At 42.4% G+C, this 20,496-nt stretch overlaps 2 protein-coding genes across 2 annotated transcripts in view; both read right to left on the reverse strand.

Annotated features, from left to right (window-relative positions):
- Positions 1-10,112, reverse strand: part of pcsk6 (proprotein convertase subtilisin/kexin type 6) — a 30,463-nt gene extending 20,351 nt beyond the window's left edge. The window contains exons 1-4 of the mRNA XM_074666347.1: positions 9,796-10,112; positions 1,203-1,307; positions 795-905; positions 569-712 (exon numbers count right to left, since the gene is read on the reverse strand). Of these exons, the coding sequence (XP_074522448.1) occupies positions 569-712; positions 795-905; positions 1,203-1,307; positions 9,796-9,957 (522 nt within the window). The 5' untranslated portion in view covers positions 9,958-10,112. The remainder of the gene's footprint in view (positions 1-568; positions 713-794; positions 906-1,202; positions 1,308-9,795) is intronic.
- A 7,524-nt stretch (positions 10,113-17,636) lies between these two features.
- Positions 17,637-20,261, reverse strand: plekhf1 (pleckstrin homology domain containing, family F (with FYVE domain) member 1). Its single transcript, XM_074666910.1, has 3 exons — positions 20,221-20,261; positions 19,371-19,762; positions 17,637-19,046 (listed from the first exon to the last, which is right to left on the reverse strand). Exons 2-3 carry the CDS (start codon positions 19,615-19,617, stop codon positions 18,448-18,450), a joined length of 846 nt encoding a protein of 281 aa, XP_074523011.1. The 5' UTR covers positions 19,618-19,762; positions 20,221-20,261; the 3' UTR covers positions 17,637-18,447.
- Between the last annotated feature and the right edge of the window lie 235 nt (positions 20,262-20,496).

Here is a 20,496-nt window from a genome sequence, read left to right on the forward strand (position 1 = left end):
ACAGAACAAGCCTGTTTGACAATAATCCTGAAATTATCCAGCCAACTGAGTTAGCCAGGCAGGAGAAAGGCTTATGGTGGTTTGTATCCTGCAGCCCAGTGCAGGAGAAGCAATGGAGAACTTCTTCTGAGTCAGCGAAGACTGTTCGGTCAATATCTTGGCCAAAAAGAGCAACATATTTCCAAGGGCATTATATATACATCTTCATTTTCTGTTATCTTCTCGAAGCAGAAAACCTTTGGTGTTAAATGTTTTTTGGTGTAACTTGAATTACACAGGGCTACATTAATAAAAAGTTACTTTTCAGGAGGCAGAATTTCTGCAAGATTATTCCTATTGGTCTTGTGTCATATTCCAATTTGTTGAGATACTGAATTTAGTGTTTCCATTAACTGTGGATTCATCACACAGTCACACATGCCTATTTCAACAGTGACTTTAGGTTTCATCTTGTTTATACTGTGGCTAAAATTGAGGTGCAAAGGCATGATAGGCATTAGAATCCCCCACACGTTTGGATCTTGAACTCTATGTTAATCTGAAGACACAGTGGATGAATAGTACATACATAGTTCTGGGATAGATCAGGGTGGTCCCTCTCGATGCCATCATCCAGAATGGTGACCACAACGTTTTTGCCGGTGTAGCCTCTCTGCCAAGCTGCCAGGATGTTCATGTCTGAGCGACAGTGGCTGCTCTTGTCAGTGCAATGCTGACAGGAAAGACGAAGGAGAACACACATCTGGAGTCAAAGCAGACACAGCTGTATGAATGAGTCAGAGGGGAGCACTGACCATGTACCACATGTTGGACCAATTAGGGTCGTTGAACTTCATTACGCTCGGGTCATTTTGGACTTGTCTTTTCACTCGAGGTTTGACTACCTGCTGCTCGGCCCAGTGCACCTAAGAAGAAGAGATAGATAAGATAGATGAGACAGAGAGATGGAGAGATAGAGAAAAGAGATGAGACTTTATTGATCCCAAATTCAGTTATTGTAACATTAAAGTCATAGTGACAACAAAGTGAGAAAATAGAGTACATACAAAATAAAATAGAATAAAATAAGGACGCAAAAGCATCTAAGACCAGCTTGTTTTTGGACTGAGCCACTGAGCTGAACAGCTGCTCAGGAGACTTGAGAGAGCAGAATTAATCATCTGAGCGTGTGTCACCTCTGGTTACAGGTCAGAGAGTCTCACCTTGGGATCCAAATGGATGAAGCTGTGGGGGCCCTTAAGACGATAGGCTGCTCTGCGCACCACTCTGCTGTGGTGGAAATGGTAATGGTCCTCCAGACTTCCTATCTGTCCAAACACAACCATCAAACATGAAGAGACATGCAGCTGTGAGGTCGGGACTTCAGATTTATGTTTAACACAAACTACCATCTGTTAATGAAGACATTAGTTTGGTCTTCTCAGAAAAGAGCAAGAAACCAACAACTGGACATCCTGTGGTTCTCCTCTGTGAGCAGCTCTTATCACTAATTTGATTCTAGATGTGGTCTGACTGTTTTCAGTGAACAGAAAGAACCTATCCTACAAAGCCTTCTTCAGTGAAAACACATTTGGGCCATCTGTAAATAACTTAAGTCAGTATGTAACCACGCACATTCTCCCTATGCTGAACAGATCTCCCTGCACACGTGTAGAGCATCTGTAACTGATCAAAACCCTCTGTTGTAAAAATAAAGCCAGATCTTCACCAGGCTTGCAGAAGTCCACTCCAGAGGGCTGCCCAATCAGAGGCAGCGTTTCCCCTACCATGGGGTCAGGTCTGCACCTTGTTCTTTTAGTCTAATAGACTAAATAGCCGTATGTTACAGTCTATGGTTATTCATCTAATTTACATGAAGGGATGTCGTTTATACATCGTTGGGTTAACGTTTCTCCTCGTGGAACTTCACCGTGTGCAACAGAGCTTATGATCTTTAGCACATAGTGAAGTTCTTTCCCAACGCATTCACAGACACACAAACATGTGCAGGCATTTACACACACACAAAGACAAGCATATTCTATATAGGGACAGAGTGCTGGGGAAACCACCACAAGAAACATCTCCCAACCCTTTCTCAATGAAGATGCAACACTTGCTCTTCTACTATCTTAATGCAGTCATTTCTTCTTTCTATCACAGTGAACTGTAATTCACCCTGAACAGCTTGTAGGCATCATCAAGCTTGAGGCAATATTCAAAGGTCGAGGCTGTGTGAATTGTTTATTTACCTACGTTGTTATCCATCTCCATGGTAATTACAACAAGTTACACATTACAAATCTTCTTTATCTTACTGACATCATGCCAGCCTTATGTCTAACCCTCTTAACTTGTTCATCGTGAGTTAGTGAAATACATAAGCCTTATTTTCTGGTGAGAAAAATTTTCATTTCTTTGGAAAAGTGCTCCTGCAGAAACTACAACCATGCCCACAAAACTTGCAAAAGTATACTGCTCAGAGACACCACGTGTGGTCATTTCAATCTTGCATTTTACTTAAGTATGCATAATTTTACTCTTGAATCAACTTTCAAAACAGTACATGGTGAGGTTAAGTATGCTCGCATACACACACAGAAGTACGCAGTATTTATTAAAACAGCAGGATCTGTGGATGTGAAAAAAAATCTGACAAACCTACAAGAGCTGCTGTTTGTGGAAAATGAGGGTTATACACACACCCTAAAAATGTGTTTTAAAGGAATATAGGAAGAGCAAGACACACACGAGAGACATGTCAACATGACATAAACCCTGTCTAGTTGTTTAGGTCACTACAGGTTTCTAACTTGGCAGAGCTTTGTAAGGCCTTGGGGTTCCTCAAAAGCAAAATCCACCCTGTCATTCCATCCAGCAGTTCTACACTTTTGCACGGAGTTTCTGAATGAACAAGACTTCTCTGTGGGCACTGGACTGCCCCTAAAGTGAACCAAGTCGCACAGTGGGCTATGAGGTCCTCCTTGTCATCCATCCATCTATCCATCTATCCATCTTCTGACGCTTATCTGGGGTCGGGTCGCGGGGGCCGCAGCCTAAGCAGGGAAGCCCAGACTTCCCTCTCCTTAGCTTCTTCTTCCAGCTCTTCTCGGGGGATCCCGAGACGTTCCCAGGCCAGCCAAGAGATGTAGTCTCCCCAGCGTGTCCTGGGTCTGCCTCGGGGTCTCCTCCCGGTGGGCCGTGCCCTGAGCACCTCACCAGGGAGGTGAGGGAGGTGAAAGGCATCCTCATCAGATGTCGCAGCCACCTCATCTTGCTCCTCTCAACGCAGACCTCCTTGTCAGGCTGCTGGAATTGTGCAGAATGATCTTTAGTAAGTGGGTTGGCCGAAACAGCATTGGTGTACAGTGCCAAGTCATCATGTCAGCAACATACCCTGGTCAATGAGACACATGTGCAAAGACTTTTTTTCAAAATCTTACTTATATAAGACATCTATCAACTTGACAATTTATCTAAGTTTTTAGTTTGATTTTTTGGTATGTATTTTTCAGCTTGAAACTGTTTTCACACATTTGGTGCTATTATTTAGATGATTTTGATTGAAAAATAAAAATATTTAATACTTACCGAGTGTTGAATCAGCCTTTACTGGTTGGCTCTGCAGTCTCACTTCATGGTTTTTGGAAAGTTGACCTTCAACAGAGGTTTGCCTTCTGTTGTTATGTTACTGTATCAATGCACCTGTGCTGGCTTGTAAAGAGGAAACACGTGACTGCAGCCTTTTCCTCGTGACTTTACAAAGCTCAACATATTTTAGGTGTATGAAACGCAGCAGGGTGGTGCTAATTCAAGTTACACAATACTAAGCAGTAAAGGTGGGAGAAAAATAAGTCTTTGTTTATAAAATGAATTGGAAATTTTCATAAGTACCATGGGGCATGGGCTAGGCGATATGGCCCAAAACATAAAATCAAAATAAAATAAAATAAAATAAAATCCCCAATTATTTCTCAGAAAATTTGATTTAGGATTTTGTGACATTCTTTTCCCCAACCTTTTTAAAAAAACATTATTTACAAATGACAGAGAGAACCCAAAACCAGTTTTGTTTTAATTTTTTTCAAAAACTTGCACAAGTAACCTTTTTTCACTCCTGGAATTGAAGATTTAGCTATTCTTCTGTTTCAACAACTTAACTTTGTGGCTTTTTGTACATTTCAAATTTAAAATACAGCTATAAAATCTTGAATAGTGCTGTTTCAGTGCACTACAGCACTGTTCAGTTTTATTCTACTTTTAATGATTTTTTTGAAAAAACACTTTTATCTAGTCTTAGTTTTTGTCAAAGCTATAGCTATAGCTGTTAATTCTGTAATTCTAATACAAATAAGCAAAAATAAATGCTATTTATTTGAGTGTGGGCTGACAAAATTCATGCCTCCCTGCATAAGTCATTGCCCTGGTCGGGGCACCCCAGTATAAAATGTCTGGACCCACCCTAGCTTGTCAGAGCGCATCTAATTGCCGTTATGTTGCTCTGCTCATCAGTGGATGGATTTATGCTTAACGGAAGGTTCAGTTGGTGGGATAGGAGTCTTATCTCATCTTAACCTACCATGAGTACAGCACTTTGCAGAATTTAGCAAGTTATAATGGAGAGGAAAAACTTCCCTTTAACGGGCAGAAACCTCGGACAGAACCAGACTCATGTTAGACAGACATCTGCCTCCACTGTGGTGGGGTTACAGAGAAATAGATAGAGGAGAGAGTGGAAGGGAGAAGTATAGAGAGAAGGTGGGGGGATTGTTGTTGACAGAACCGGAAAGATACGATCTAAGCGGTTCTTGATATACCAAGAAGACTCTCTAATCTGGGCAGAAGAATAGGATGATCAATAGTGTCGAAAGCGGCACTAAGATCGAGCAAGACGAGCACAGAAAGAAGACCACTGTCCAAAGCCAAAAGTAGATCGTTGGTTACTTTCAGCAGCGCAGTCTCTGTGCTTTGGTGGGCTCTGAACCCAGACTGAAAGACCTCAAAGAGACTGTTGCTATGAAGAAACTCACAGAGCTGACTTGCAACAACTTTCTCCAAGATCTTAGAAATGAAAGAGAGGTTAGATATCGGTCTGTAGTTGACCAGAGAGCCTGAATCAAGTGCAGGCTTTTTAAAAAGAGGCTTAATCACAGCAACTTTAAAAAGATGGGGCATGTAGCCCGTCAGTAAAGACGCATTGATCATCCTTAGCAAAGAAGATCCAACCAGGGGAAAGAATTCCTTCAGCAGTAAAGCTGGGATGGGATCCAGAAGACAAGGCGTGGTTTGACTGAAGAGACTGTTGAATCCAGTTCTGTCAAGTCCACAGGCAAGAAGACTAGAGACTAGAGATATAGAGAAGGCTATATTAGCTCTCAACGGGGTTTACGCGATTTTGCCATCGGTCGAAGGTTCTCCCGCAGTTGTGTGCAACACGTTACTAATTATATCTCCAATATTCAATATCTTATCCTTACAAAAGCTCATAAAGTCCTCACTGCTAAGCGATAGAGGAATGCATGGCTCAGTAGAGCTATGACTGTTTGTCAGCCTTGCTACAGAGCTGAAAAGGAATCTAGGATTGTTTTTATTCTCTTCTATTAGAGCCGAGTAATAAGTTGCAAGCCGCAAAGCCTTCCTATGTTCATTTAGACCAGTGGTCACCAACCTTTTTGGGCCCAAGATCTCTAAACCCAACCAGCGTGAATGCAAGATCTACCTATTGAAGGCTTGAAGAAAAATGGAAAACACACTATGTTTTTCCAGTTTTAAGCCTAGATGTATAAATTATACCAAGTCCCTTGTATTTAAGTGTTATAAGCTGTTTTGGTTACCAGCTGAAACTCTTTGAATGTTATAACGTTTTACTTTTACATTATGAGAAAATGGAACTTTAACATATGTTCAATAAATTCTCAATCAGTTCCATTCAATTACCTGCAGTTAACTTCTGTTACATGTCAAAGCAGCATCACTTCAAAACATCATATGAAAGACACACAAGTTAGTGAGATGGCTGTGACTGAATATGTCTGTGACTAGCGAACAGCCAGTCAGAGACACTCAGCGGTGTTGCTGAAAATAAGATGACTCTTGTTCTTTGACTTGTCTGCATGTGACTGTGTGTCTATCAAATTAATATGGAGATTAATTGAGTCACAAGGATTGTTGCACACACAGCATTTTCGTTAAATACGTTATTTCCATTACTCCTTGAAATGTCCCTTTATGTAGTAATTCAAAGGTTTATCTTATCAATTTTATCTTAAAAGCTCTGCTTTAAAACAACAGACTGTCTGATGCACATTATTATTATTTCAGAGTTTATAATTCTTTAATCTGTGGAAGATGAGCCCAAAGTACATGAATTTCCCTTCGGAGATTAATAAAGTATTTTATCTATCTTTGATCTATCTGTTATGTATTACACATTTTCAGACTAAAACCACAAACTGGGATTTAATATCTATACAATTATAGTTAGTCCTAGTTCTTAAAGTGGAGAGTGAAGTTAAATAAGATAAATGGTGACAATTTGTAAGTATGGAAATCCTGCCCCCCCAACCCTTGCCCTCTTTGAGCCAACCCAGTCTGAAAGTCTAGACACGCCCCTGAACAGAGACACACAGTAACAGTGTGATATGAAAGCTGACAGGCTTTCAGGTTTGATCACCAAAATCTGGAGGGAAACTACTCTGTTGATTTTAAAGAATGACAGGGAAGATAGACAGACTAAAACTTCTGTCCCTAAGGGAGCAGAAAGGTGACTCCTGTATGAGCGCGAGGAGGAATAATGATCAGCTGATACAAAATACATGTGAGAGCCGGAGCGCAGCACTCATCATTACAGTATCCAAACTGATTAAGATACAGATTAAAGTAAATGTAACCCACACAGAGTGACAGAGGGATCTTATGCCGCTGAACCTTATAAATCTGGACATAGCGGAGAACAGAAGTTTTCTCAGTGACTCACGACTGCGGTCGCATGATCAAGCCAGCCTCTCCAAAAATTTAAGTGCGTTCTTATTACAGACTTTATGGCAAGCCCACAGAAAAAAGTGGGCTTCCCGTTTTCAAAATAACAATTGGTTGTGAAATACAATCAGATGTTATGCGGAAAAGTATGAGAACTGCATTAGCATATAATGTTGAGATTTATAGTATAGAATACATTAAAATTCATTAAGAACTATAAAAATTGTCCAAATGCAATAAAAAATGGCTAAGGTTAAGGCTAAGGCCTAAGGCTAAGTTCTACCATTCTGTGTTGATTTTGAGCCAACAGGTCACATGACCTGGTAGTTAGTAAGCTATAATGCTCATATTCACATTAAAAGATACATTATAAATTCAAAAAAAGTATGCAATGTTTCCAAATGAAATAAAAAATGGTGTGTGTCAAAGAGGAGGTTTAGATCTACCGTACTACACTGATTCTGAGCCAACAGGTCACATGACCTGGGAGTTATTGTGCTATAATGCTTATATTTATGTTATAAGATACATTAAAAATTTATTTTAAAAAAATGAAATGTGTCCCAATGCAATAAAAAGTGGTGTGTGTCATAGAGCAGGCTAATTTCTACCATTCTGTGATGATTTTGAGCCACTAGGTCACATGACTTGAGACTTATTGAGCTATAATGCTCATATTTACATTAAAAGATAAATTAAAAATTCATAAATATATTCAAGGTTGCCAAATACGATAAAAAGTGGTCTGTCTCATAAGGCAGGCTTAGTTCTACAATTCTGTGTGAAGTTTAAGCCAACAGGTCACATGACTTGGGAGTTAATGAGTTATTTGGCTACATTTTGACACACCTGATTCAAATGATCAGCTCGTCATCAAGCTCTGCTGGAGCCTGATAACGAGCCATTCATTTGAATCAGGTGTGCTGGAGTGGGGTAACATCTAAAACATGCAGGGCAGGGGGTCCTCCAGGACCAGGATTGGGAAACACTGGCCCAAAGGACTGATGTTGTGGTCAAAAAAAGACAATAAGTCTTTTCCATCAGCGGTCAAAGACTGATGTGGTGTATCTGGATGCAACAGAGCCTTGCATAACTTCTGGCCCAGTACTATGATATAGCCTAGTTACTGGAAAAGCTAAGAAGAATGTCACTGAGCTGCCAATTCTACATAGATGTTTGAGTCACATCATGAAGAATGCAAAGGTCCTCTGCAAGAAACAGTTAGTGACGCCTTCTTCTACTAAATATGAATTATTTTCTGTATATTTCATTATGCTTTTGTACTGACAATATTTATATTTACTTGTAACATTCTTTCCCACGGTGCTGGCAAGCACTACATAATGTGTCTGCATCTGATCAGGCTTAGGACTCAGGCGATGACACTAGAACAACTTGATGAGGTTGTTGTGAGTGCTTCTGTGGTTCTCTCCAGTCCATCAAGTGGCAAAAATGTTGAGAAACATTTCCATAACCTTACCTGGGCAGCCAGTCATAAAAGACTCTGATGCCATGGGTGAAGACTTTGAGGTAAGTTATCCTTTCTAGCTACATTTGACATTTAAATGTTTAATTTTTCAGTGTTGACGTATGGACTGGGAGTTTTGGTCCATGTATGAGTAAACAATTCAGCAATAAAGTTCCGTCTTGTCAGCTGCACAAAACGAATCAGAGCATGAAGGCTAACTCAACTAGTAAATCTAGTAAATCTTTTAAAACTGTTTTTTTTTTTTTTTAAATAAGACACATCTGAATAAGGATTTTCCGAAGAAAAATGTGTGAGAAAGGCACAAGAGGCACAGAACAAAAATAAAGTTCCAACACCCTGTGTAGAGACCAATGAAGACCAAGCTTGTGGTGTAAATGGGAAGAACTTGCTCTGATTTAACACTAAATACCGATGTTCAATAAGGTCTCTTTGAGTGCAGTGACTCATATTTGATTTACATATTTCTCATCTTGCACTGGCATTATAACATATAACATATGTTTAGTTTAACACAAAGAAAGACCAGCCACACGCTGCCACACACTGCCACGGTCAAAAAAAAACAGCTTACCCTCCTTCTACACACACCTGGCTCTTTACCTCAGGCTTACTCAGATGCACATTCTGGTGCTAAGCACCACCTACTACTCAAACACAAAACAGCATATGCTCTGAAATGTTCTTTCAAATAAAGAAACAAAAAAATGAAACAAACAGAAAAATACACTTTGTCTACAACACCCTCTCTAGTAGTTTTAATTAACCAGGAGAACTTTTTTGTGACAGCATGACTTCTTTTTAATGCTGAAATTGACATGTTTCAGTGAACTGACAAGCAACAGAACACAAGATATATACCTGTACAGAAATGACTCAATCACTGTTCAGAGTCATTCAGAGCACCGGTCTGTGACCAGTTTGTTCAAAATTACATCTGAGTCCCAAAGATCTCCAAGTTAACTTATATCTAAAAAGTCTTTATCTGAATAATATATAAATACATAGCCTTGATAGACTTCACAACTTTATAACTTTCAGAATTGATCTTTACGCTAATAAAAAGTCAAATATTTATTTTAAAGTCACACGTTTTTCTATTCCTATGAGTTACAGAAGTCTGCAGAAGAATCTGAACAAGCTAAAGAGAAACTCCGACAGGCTGTGTGGAGCTTTAGGAAGTGGGTTATGAAGATTTATTAGAGATTTTATTTTCTGATAGAAGAGCCGGTCACCGTGACCATGTCCCGGCCAGAACACTCAGAACTCCAACATGGAAACATTCACTCTTCATCAGTCAAAGGATCACAGTGACCGTCTCATGTGTAGAAGGAGTTTTTGGATGAACTCACCTGTCCCAGGTTCTTGTATCCGTATTTAGCAGCGATGTTGTCAGCCTGCCGTGGCCCACCTGTGATCCTCACAGCCCAGTGATTCGTGTAAATGCTCCCGCGCGCTGACTCTAACTGACAGGCTTCAACAACTAACAGAAAGAAGTACCACAGCGCAGCCATCCTGACCTCCAGGCTGTGGACAGCCGCTCCACCAGGGAGAAGGGGAAGTCAAAGTCCGTCTCCACTCCGTGTCCACCGGTGAAAATAGTCCTGAGCCCGCGGAGGAGCTGTGATGTGGCTTCAGAGAGGCAGCCAGCAGAGCAGAGCTTCGAGCCTGGGTGTGAAAGCCAGACAAACTGAGGGTACCGCACTGAGATCCAGGGGCGGAGTCACGCGTTAGACCTCAGGGGGGCTCGGCCAAATGGATAGGGTGGGCTCATTTGTGTCAGTTTTACATGATGGTTCCAAAGTTACTTTAAAGACAGATAAAACAATGTATCTACAGTAACCAACCAAATGGCTCCTGTGGTCCACAGTTGATGCATTTTCACATGACAATTATACAAATCAGACTAGTAAGTCTGAAAAGAAAAATAGGAATAACTGCTCTACCACCACCAGACCAGTGGGGGCAGTAAAATAATGACAAAGGCCTTTCAGCAAAAATTACATCATGTTTTGAGACACCATGTTTTGTGTGATGCCACAGTTAAGGCTGACTTATGCTTTGCACAGCGGACCCATGGAAATGAAGCACACTAAATAAGCACAAGAGAGTGTGTGTAGCTTTTGAATTTTCCAACACTCTGTTCCCAAACTGCAGGGGGCAGTGTATTGCAAAAACATGTCCACCACAGTGCTAAAGTGAAGAGAATTGATTAACACTGTTTTGACATTTTTTTTTTCTTTTTTTTTTGCCAGTTCCTCTTCTCTGTCAAGTGTGGCTGCACTTTAATGCCAGTGATATTTGGTCTCTCCAGGTGTTACCGAGGTTAAACTTGAATAAAATGGGTTCCCAGGAGCAGTGGTAATTGATTGCTCTAAGACTGCGAGGGAAGCTCAGCTTCCCCTAAAATGTCCCCAAAAAAAGTGGTGATATGTTCAGCTTTGTGAACATTTTATTGACAAAATTTGCACTAGAATTCCTTCATCTTTTGTTCAGGATCAGCTACCTATCACAGGTAACTGGCTCCACCTCCTTCTCATTCATCCACGCAGCATCTCAGCTCTTTATCACAGTCAGATGCTGAGCGTCTTCTGACTTCAGTGGGAAGTGTAGAGTGGGTTGTTCCACTGTGGAAACTGGACGGTCATTGGATAAACGCTGGGCTTTGTTCCACCCATCAAAGCTCAGTGTCTCTGGGGGTCTATGAGACAGTGGGCTGGCCTGAACGCTGGGCTTCTGCATGATGATTGGATGATCTGTCTGAGGCCAAATCCCTTTTTGATTGACAGTGAAATGAGTCAGTCAACAATCTTGAAGTATAAACCTCCACTGGAGCATCTTGTCAGTTGTTCTGGACTGATCTGGAGGCTTTATTGTTCCTCAGCAAGTTTACTTTTCTTAAAAGCGACAAGCGTTATATTTAAAGATTCTCTCTCTTCTCACCAATAGGCAGCTTCAGCTACAGCTGCAGAGCTTCTCCCCCTGTCACTCACACTTACAGCCTGCAGGTGAAGAGAGGAGCTTCTCCTGTTTAGAGTGGCTCAAGTCTTACGCCCGCAACACAATGGGCCAAGGCCCTTTAAGCAGTGTATTTCTGCTGGCCAGTGAGAGAACACTGGTAAAATCCCTGGAAAAAAACACCTGGTTGGTATGACAGGGTCACAGATCATTTTCTTGAAAAGGAACGGAGGGTAAAAACTACGTTTAAATGAATAAACAAATCTATGATGTCGGCTGGAAAAAAAATTAGCGTCCCCTCCTTGACTGACCAGCAGCTGCCACTGCTCAGGAGCTGACCATAACCTCTGACCACCTAATTCTGATCTCTCCATCACTGAGTCCTCTTAACTCTGTGTTAAACCCACTCACGGCTTTTCTCCTCCCTCTCTGCCATTTGCGCGGAGGGAGGCGTGGATGCGCTCCTCTGCGCCTTGACTGCACCTTGACTGCACCTCTCTTGGCACTGCAGGAAACTTGCAAAGTGCGCTGGTCATGCCCTGTCCGCGTGGTGAAGGCCAGCGCAGGGCAGGTGCGCCTGCGCTTGCGCCTGGTCTACGAAATTAGAGCCCATAGTGTTAAGCTCAGGATCCTCCAGGGCCACAGATGTTTTGATCTAGTGCAGTGGAAAGTTTTTCACTCCACCTCTGCACCTCTTCTTTTGTTTCTTTGAAGTGAGTCCACGCAGTCTCTGGCGGTCCCTGGCTTGGCAGTGTCCTTGCAGGGCTGCATGAGGGAGGATTTGTTTGTACTTCCCAGATAGGTGACGTGTCACTGACCAATCATTCGCCTATTTCCACAAACAGGACTTTTCAGCAATTACAAATAAATTCATACATGTGGCATGTTCTCTGTTTGCATGCCTGAGTTACCCACTCTCTCTGTCTTTACCCATCTATTCTTCAGTCCACCCCCCTGTTGTGAGACAGGGTGAGAGATGTAAGCTGTCTTTATGATACCTCATCTGGCTGCCACTGTGCAGTCAAACCTCACTGAGTGTTCAACACTGACACTCTGCTGCCAGGTGCAGTGTGCTGCAGTGGTTAGTGCTATTCCTCACGAGAGGATTCTAGGTCGGGATCCCTGGCTTGGGAGGAGCCTTCCTGTGTGCAGCTTGTGGGGTCAGCAGCTTTCTCTCACAGATTAAAAACATGCCGGCCACTCCTAATGTCCCATTTGTGGGATTGATATGTGTGAATGTAAGAGCCTGTGATAGGCTGGTGACCTGTGCAGGTGAACCCACCTGCCACCCAATGACAGGCCCCCAAAGGTAACAGCAATAAAGGTAACTTATGGATTGGTTGTGTTCCCACTGCTGTCACCTCATGAGGAGGGTAGTGTGTCAGAGGAGTAAAAAAGAAAAGTGAAAAAGAGGCTGACCTGGCGGTGTCCAGGTGCTAGACTGACCCTCCTGCAGTCCTGACTTCTTAGCCATTGGAGCCACTTGGAGCATCATGAAATGTAAAAATGACAAAGAAGACCCTGAACCACAGAGCAGTTGAAATCCTGTGGCTGGAAGAGGAGGGGCTGGCTCATGATGGTAAATCTGTTCCTGTACCATCTCTAAGTCATACTTTTCTGTATCAATTTTTAACATAGACCACACAGACCATACACTTGCAGACCATGTTGGACATCCCTGATACTGGATAGTATGACAAGACAAGGATCTTTGGGTGGGTGCCCACCCAGTGTGACAAGTGAGCCACCTAATTAGAGACACTGAAATAATATGATGAAGTAAACAGAACTGTATGAACCTGCTTGTCAGGCAACCGGAGGGAAAGAACAAAGGAGTAGGACCCAAATGCAGGTTAAAAAAAACTTTATTTTACTAAACTCAAAAATCTAACCAAACCCAAAAACTCTTACAAAAGAAACAAACCAGAGCCACTGGAAAACTCACTAAAGAAAATTCAAACATGAGGCACGAGGTGACAGCAGACAGGGACAGCAAACAACAGCATACAATGAACCAACCGAATGCACATGGAACACAGAGGCCCAATCCCAAACCGCCCCCTACCCACTCCCCATCAGATTGCGCGTCCCCGCGGAGGGTCCACCATATTTAGGGCTGTCCCATTCCATGGAGTGCGGAGGGGGAGTGGACCATTCAGCCCTTAAATAGCGAGCCTGCATCGATGCAGGCTTCCATTGACTTTGGCAGAAAGTGCAACGGCAAAATGGAGGAGGAAACAACATATAAATGTAAGTGCCACATGTGTCCATATGTTCCACACCTTTGTCATACTGATAGAAAACCATGAAAGCATGGCTTAAAAACCTGAAAAAAAATTGCAATGAAATAAACATATGGTACTTCATGCTAACGTTTGATTTGATTACGCTGACTTTTGATTTGATTGTGTAGCCCTGGCACCTCAACATGTGAACACAATCGGCCACATCAATTTATTTGTTTGTTTTGAAATGTCAGATGGTAATAGCATTGAGACACGTGGAATCACTTAAAATTATTTCAAATATGATGTAGCTTGTGTCATTGTTATGGCTTTTAATTTAATGATTTTACAGGGACAATTGAAAAAACGAGACAGCTTGTGAGGCTCCGAGCTGTCAATGATACCTGTTTTACAAAAAAAAGAAATGCTGCAAAAGAGGCATGGGAGTATGTACCTGCACAATCCCAGTGAAATTAATTTGTTTCTTGTTTCAGTCTAACTGTTTTTTTGTAATCAAACATTTCCCCTTCTCTTCTATTGTGCTTTAGGTTTTTGATCAAGGAGATGGGGCTTGACGGGAAGGTTACTCCTAAACAGGCCTCAAAAAAGTGGGAGAACTTAAAAAATATATATAAGGTGAGTCATTGTGTCTGTGGCCCAAGACTGATGTTGTTGGGTGAGACTTAACTTCACATAATGAATCCCCAGGAACTGAAAATGCCACGGACTGGGTCAGGTACTGACCAAGGGGAGGAAACCGCAAGTACCTGGCCCTATTATGCAGACCTTCATGAGGCTCTGGGCTCACGACCCTCCATTTCCCCCCCAGTGTTAATTTCATCCAGCTTGCCAGACCCAACCATACTCTTTAGTAATTCAGATGATCAGGCACCCTCTACCTCTCATGGCTCCTGTCCTTCTCCAGTCACCATCAACCCCCTCAGCCCAATTTCATCCACTCCTTCTCCCGCTCCTTCCGCAGCTCCACAGCCACACAAAAGAAAGTCTGACTTTTAAATAGATTTTCTTATGAAGGAGGCAGATAAAGAGGAGAGGCGTCATTCAGAGCTGACAGCTCAGAATGAACAGTTTTGAGCAGTTTTGGGTTAAAAATAAAAAAATAAATGCAATAAATTATTTTTATGACTCATTCTTTCAACACAAATTTGTTTTGTCTAAATGAAAACATAGGGTTGTAACACAAGCACAACAAAAAAATCAGACCCATGAAAAAGTGGGTGGGGGTTCAAATGTAATCATGCTCCTGCAGGTGCTGCGGTAGGAGTTCAGGAGCAGAAACAGCTGCAGCCATCCTGTCCCTTATGTTTTGGCCACTTGTCTCCAGCCCTCCTGGTGGCTGTTGCAGAGGACCCTGGTGATCACAATTAATGATGAGGTGTTCCTCCAACTCAATGGTGTCGTTGGTGGTGAGGCAGAGGTTATGCAGAAATGCACAGCATGCAACTAAGTCAGGGGCAAAGTTTGGGCTGACCTCTAATGCTTTGAAGAATGTGGCCCTCCATCTTGCCTTCATCAACCCAAAAGCTTGCTCCACCACAGAACGTGCCCAGGAGTGGTGGCGGTTGTAACGCTCCTGGACACGTCCATGCAGGGGCAGCTTGTAAGGGGTGGTGATGGTAATAGGTGTTTCAATACAGGGATATCCACCATCTGCCAACAGGCAGAACCCAGAGGGTGGATACAGCCCTTGGCTGTAGACAGGACTATTTCTGAGCACTCGGGAGAGTTCCTGGGAGAGACAACACATATTGTTGTTTTATGTCAATAAATTATAATATATTATTATTATAATATAGTTTCATCAATAACTCTATCTTCTTCACATTTTGGTCTGTCATAGCTAAATAAAGTCAATTTAATTAAATGACATTGGGAGCACTGATAGCAAAATAATTAGCTGACAAGATAATAGCAAAATAATATGCACCATCAAATATGTATAGTTAATTAAATAGATAGCGGAGCAGCATTCACCTCTTGGTGATGCAACAAAGCCAATAAACGCTGAAGATGCTTGCGTCTTCTGAAAGCTGCTGCACTCCTGGCAAGTCGCAATCTCTGCCACAGCGTGACCGCCATACAGTCTGTATGTTTCCATGGTGAAGATATCTTCCGTTTTCCGGTGAAGTGGAGAGGGCATCCCATTCCTGCCCGTCGTATTTATACCCTCCCCCTTCATTGAAAGTGCCCTCCGTAGCTGCGTGTGACTTCATTAAGAGTGACACTCGGTAGTGGAGGGGGAGTGTGAAGGGGGCAGTTTGGGATTTGGCCAGAGACTATATAGGCAGGGTAATCAGCCACAGGTGCAGAACAAGACACAGGTGAAACACATGAGGAGCAATCAACCATAAGAGAAACACAAGGAGAACCAAACCAAACACACGGGAAACTCTAGGCAGAGCCTAGATACATAAAAGACACTGAAACACCAAAGACAACCACAAAAAGACATACACCTGACCAAAACCGAATGAAAACCACAAGAAGCACAAACTAAAGACAAAAACAAGAGACACAGAACATTCCACAAGAATATCTAAGAGTAACACAGGTGACACAGAAACACAGGACAAGAACAGAATTACAAAGAAACACAAGAGGTCAGAAACACAAGAAAACCTAGAAAAACATGAACCAAAAACCAGACCATGACACTGCTCACATCAAGCTCAGTCCATGATGCACTGATGTAGCACTGATGTTTTTCAGACTTAAGCAGTTCTCTAGAAAGCCAATTTTTGTAAAGAGGAACCTCTGGGCTCCTCTATGCAATCGTTTTCAAAATCACGGACTTCAGCTCCCCTCACTTCCTTCTCTTTTATTAGAAATGTGTTAGACTCTGTGAAATAAGTGGTCCATGCAGCCAACAGTCTCTCACAATACTTTGACCGGCCTGGGCTTTCAAAGATTAAACTGTTAGTCTCATGTATAATTATCAGCAGCAGTAGTAGTAGTAGTAGTAGTAGTAGTAGTAGTAGTAGTAGTAGTAGTAGTAGTAGTGTTTTGCTGAAGTAGATGTTATTTCTTCCTGTATCTGCTCCCTCAGCACATGAAAACCCTCACAGTACTAAAGGTACAGTAATGTCTGCACAGCAGTTTTTAGCTTTTTGGAATAAACTCTCTGATTCAAATTCAACTTAATGTAAGTGTAGGGAGAACAGGGTTGGTTGTCTCACTCATAATATCTTGCCACCAGAGGGCGCTGCCTTTAAAATTGTGGTTTGGAAATTTACAGAATTGGGAGGTTCACCTCTTCTCTGGAGTCAGACAGCCGAGCTTGAGGTGAGAACACTTTTAGTGTTTTTCGTGTCAAGCTGTTAACATTCAGATCCTCAGGATTTTTCTCGTAGGCCTTCATACAAAACAGCTGTTAGCCTTAAAAAGTGTGGGGAGAAAGCTATACCTTAGATTGTTGTTAGCTAGTTAATACGTTTTACACAGCTGTTAGCCTTGATGCTAGCAAGAGATTCCAGTTGGGGTTTGTCATCCTTTTATATGAATTTGTTATGTATGTAGGCTGGCCTAGAAAATTGTTCCTGTTCATGTTCCTTGCTTCAAATTGGGCTATTTTAAGTCTTATATGGAGCTAATATTCAAACCATTAAAAAGTGTTTTTTAGTAGACATGAATACTAAAAACATCACATCACTATATATATATATATATATATATATATATATATATATATATATATATATATATATATATAAACAAATTCAGACAATGCATCTCCATACTACATAAATAAAGTACATATTTATTTGCCATGTGACACAATCAGTAAAGGTATGCAACAGTGAGCTGTCTCCTGTAATCATCAAACCAGTTAAAACTCAGATTTCAAGGTACTGCTTTCAATGCAGCTTAACAGGAGTGGAGTGTAGGTGTGCTGTTAAATTCAAAACAAATTAAATTAAAAAAAAAAATAGCAGTAGTATAAATTAGCATATTTAAAAAAATCTAAAAAATACACCTACAAAATGCCCCAGTGCAAACAGCTTTTCAGTACCTTTCAAAAGTATAGAAATCTCCTTAGATAGAAAAGCAACGTCTTGGTAATGCAGGGTTGCGTTAACGTCAGGTTGGCTGTCAAACCTGTTTCCAGAGAATAGAAACATGTACACACAGTAGGACAGACAAATTCAATTCAATGTATGGACAGCCAACATTTCAAAAACAGATCACACAGTACTGCTACAATGCTGGGTGTTCAGACTGAGGGTGTGCAGATTCTCAAACCTCTAAAGATACTTTGAAGGCACCAGAGGGACAGAATAAAGATTTTAAAAAAACAAAAAAACACTCAGTGCCCCTCAGTCATAGACAGAAGGAATCTACCAAAGCCTTCCAGATACAGACCCCCCAAACACCCCCCAAACCATCAAACACTTGTATAATTTTTTGGACTTTATTTTTTATCCTTCATTGTGCACTATTTCATTTAGATTCTCCAGTCTTTGCAGTATGGCTTTCTTTTCTTTGCTTCTTTACATCTTTTAAATACTGTTGTTTTAAATGTAAACACACAATGACAACAAAGACATTAATCCTTCATTAAAGTGTGAGGGTGATGGTTCAGAGACAGATTTCTTCATACAAAAAAAGAATGGAGTGAAACTTCAGGTCATTGTTTCAGAGACGACTTCATATTAACGGATAAAAACTGGTTATACCTCTTTAACTTTGTACATGATAAACTGTCTGTGTTCATAGTCAGCTGATGTGACTCCATGCAGTTTCTGTCTGAGTGTCTGCATGGGAACACCCCAGAGTCCCTCTCTTGATGAGCCCCCACAGCTCTCACAGCCTCACATGCTCTGCTTTCAGATAGACGTAGGGTGACCAGGAATCCGTACTAGGATCCATCCACCTTCTGAGGTCATGGTCCTCTATGCACTCCTCTGCCTCCTCCTCTTCACTGTAATCCTCTACCTCCTCTCCATCAGACCCACTCTTCCCTGTGCTGACCCCCCTCTCTCGACACATTCCTTGATCCTGCTCCTCAGTCCTTAGGAGGCTGGAGTGACACAAGGTGCAGACCCTCACACCTTTAGTGGGGTGAATGTGTTGGATCACGGCTCGCTGCTTGGAGCACGCACCACACACCACAAAGCCACACTTCCTGCAGTGGTGTCGGCGCTGGGTTAAGGAGAACCTGTCTGAGCAGCGCATGCACACAGCAGAGGCCTGGTCTGGGATCCAAGTCACAGCAAAGGCAGACCCTGGCTTTCGGTTGCTGCCCTCCAGCAGTCTAGACCTGCATTCCTCTATGTGGTCCATCCAGGCTTGCTTCTCTTCATACGAGGAGGCAGACACGTAGAAGGACTTTCGTGGGGTGCGGATTAACCATTGGTTCCTTCTTCTGACACCATCCTCCAGGTCCTCCAGCTGGATGTCCTCTAAAAGAATCAAACACTGATTGTTAAAGGTGTGTAGCTGCCTACAGGCTGTAGAACACATGAAAGATGTATGTCTGTGTCTGGATGTGTGTGCTCTGCCCAGCTGGTGTTCGGTTGGTGCCTGATGTAAGGGCTCAGCCTGGTGTTCTGGGGTGCCTGATGTGTGTGCTCCGGGATGGTGCCTGGTGTTTCTGCTCTGCTTGTCTGCCTGGTGTAATAGGGGTGCCTGATTTATGTGCCCTGCCCAGCTGGTGTTGGGGTGGTGCCTGATGTGTGTATTTTCCCTGGCTGGTGTTAGGGTGGAGGAACAGAAGAGCTGCTCACCCAGACGAATGATCTGCTGTTTCTTGTGCCAGTGTCCGTTCAGGATGATGCTACCGTAAACCAGCAGGTCATTGAAGAGAAAGAAGACTTTGGGTTGAGGTCCCCGGCGGCTCTGCTTCATCAGCCGGCCCTCACCAATCAGAACCCGACCTGGTCTGGAGAGGGATCGACCCAACGGCCCAAATGAGCTCTCAACAGCATGGATCCGTTGCTGGTTCTCCTTACTGAACATCAGCCGGTTGGCCATAGTGTCAACAGGGTGCGGTTTGCTGATAGCTCCGTGTCTCTGCAGGTGTGAGTCGTTTTCCGAGTCTGAGCTGCTGAGCTGGAAGATTTATTAGCTGAGCCCGTGGTGACGCAGCAGCAGTGGGGCTTTCCAAAAACAGCTTCTGCTTTAAGGTTACAAGATTAGCATGAAGAAAAGAGGCGGTGCCAAAGGTTAGGAAAGAGAGTGAGTCTTTTACAACAGAAATTCCCTAGACTGACTCAGTTTAACTGTGAATCTATCTGAGTGCACAGGGCAGGAAATCTCTCTGTTTACAGGAAACATGAGAGGACATGCCACCAGCTACAGGTGTCTGCATGGATCACTTTCACCACATTTTAAAGCAATAACAGTAAAGCTAGATAGCTTTTACACCTCAGAGCTACAAAGATAAATCCAAAGGTCAACCCGTTTGGTACCCCACACTGAAAGTTAGAGGATGGCACTTTCCTGACCCAGAAGTTTTGAAAAGGGCTAAACTAGTCCTGCCAGGGTTCATGTGAGACCAAAGACAGGTTCCTGAGCCAACCCAGCAGAAAGGTGTCAAAATACCACATGCTGTCAGACTGGTTTGTCTCCCCTCACCTGGGCTTTCACCTGCTGTGCAGACTCATCAGAGGTTGTCTGTCAGCAGCTGGCTTTGGGGCTATCACAAACAGGTGCAAGTTTTCTCTGTGTGCAGGAAAGTCAGGAAATAAAGCATTTAAAGGAACAGACCAATGATACATGGGTGCTATCATGCAAAACTTTCACATAACATGTTCTTACGCAGCCAATCTTGTCATGAGACAGACTCTGAGAAAGTCAGGTCATATTTTTTTATTTCATACGTCAAAAAACACAGGTTCAACAAATCAACTG

Source organism: Halichoeres trimaculatus, unplaced genomic scaffold (assembly GCF_033239565.1).
Source record: "Halichoeres trimaculatus isolate MK-OKI-2021-1 unplaced genomic scaffold, fHalTri1.1 fHalTri1_scaffold_3, whole genome shotgun sequence".
NCBI lineage: Eukaryota > Metazoa > Chordata > Actinopteri > Labriformes > Labridae > Halichoeres > Halichoeres trimaculatus.

Coding starts and splice junctions, on each gene's coding strand:
- plekhf1 (XM_074666910.1), bottom strand. CDS start 19,617: ATGGCCAACCGGCTGATGTTCAGTAAGGAGAACCAGCAACGGATCCAT. Junction 19,047..19,370: donor ACAGCAGATCATTCGTCTGG/GTGAGCAGCTCT, acceptor TGATTCTTTTAG/AGGACATCCAGCTGGAGGAC.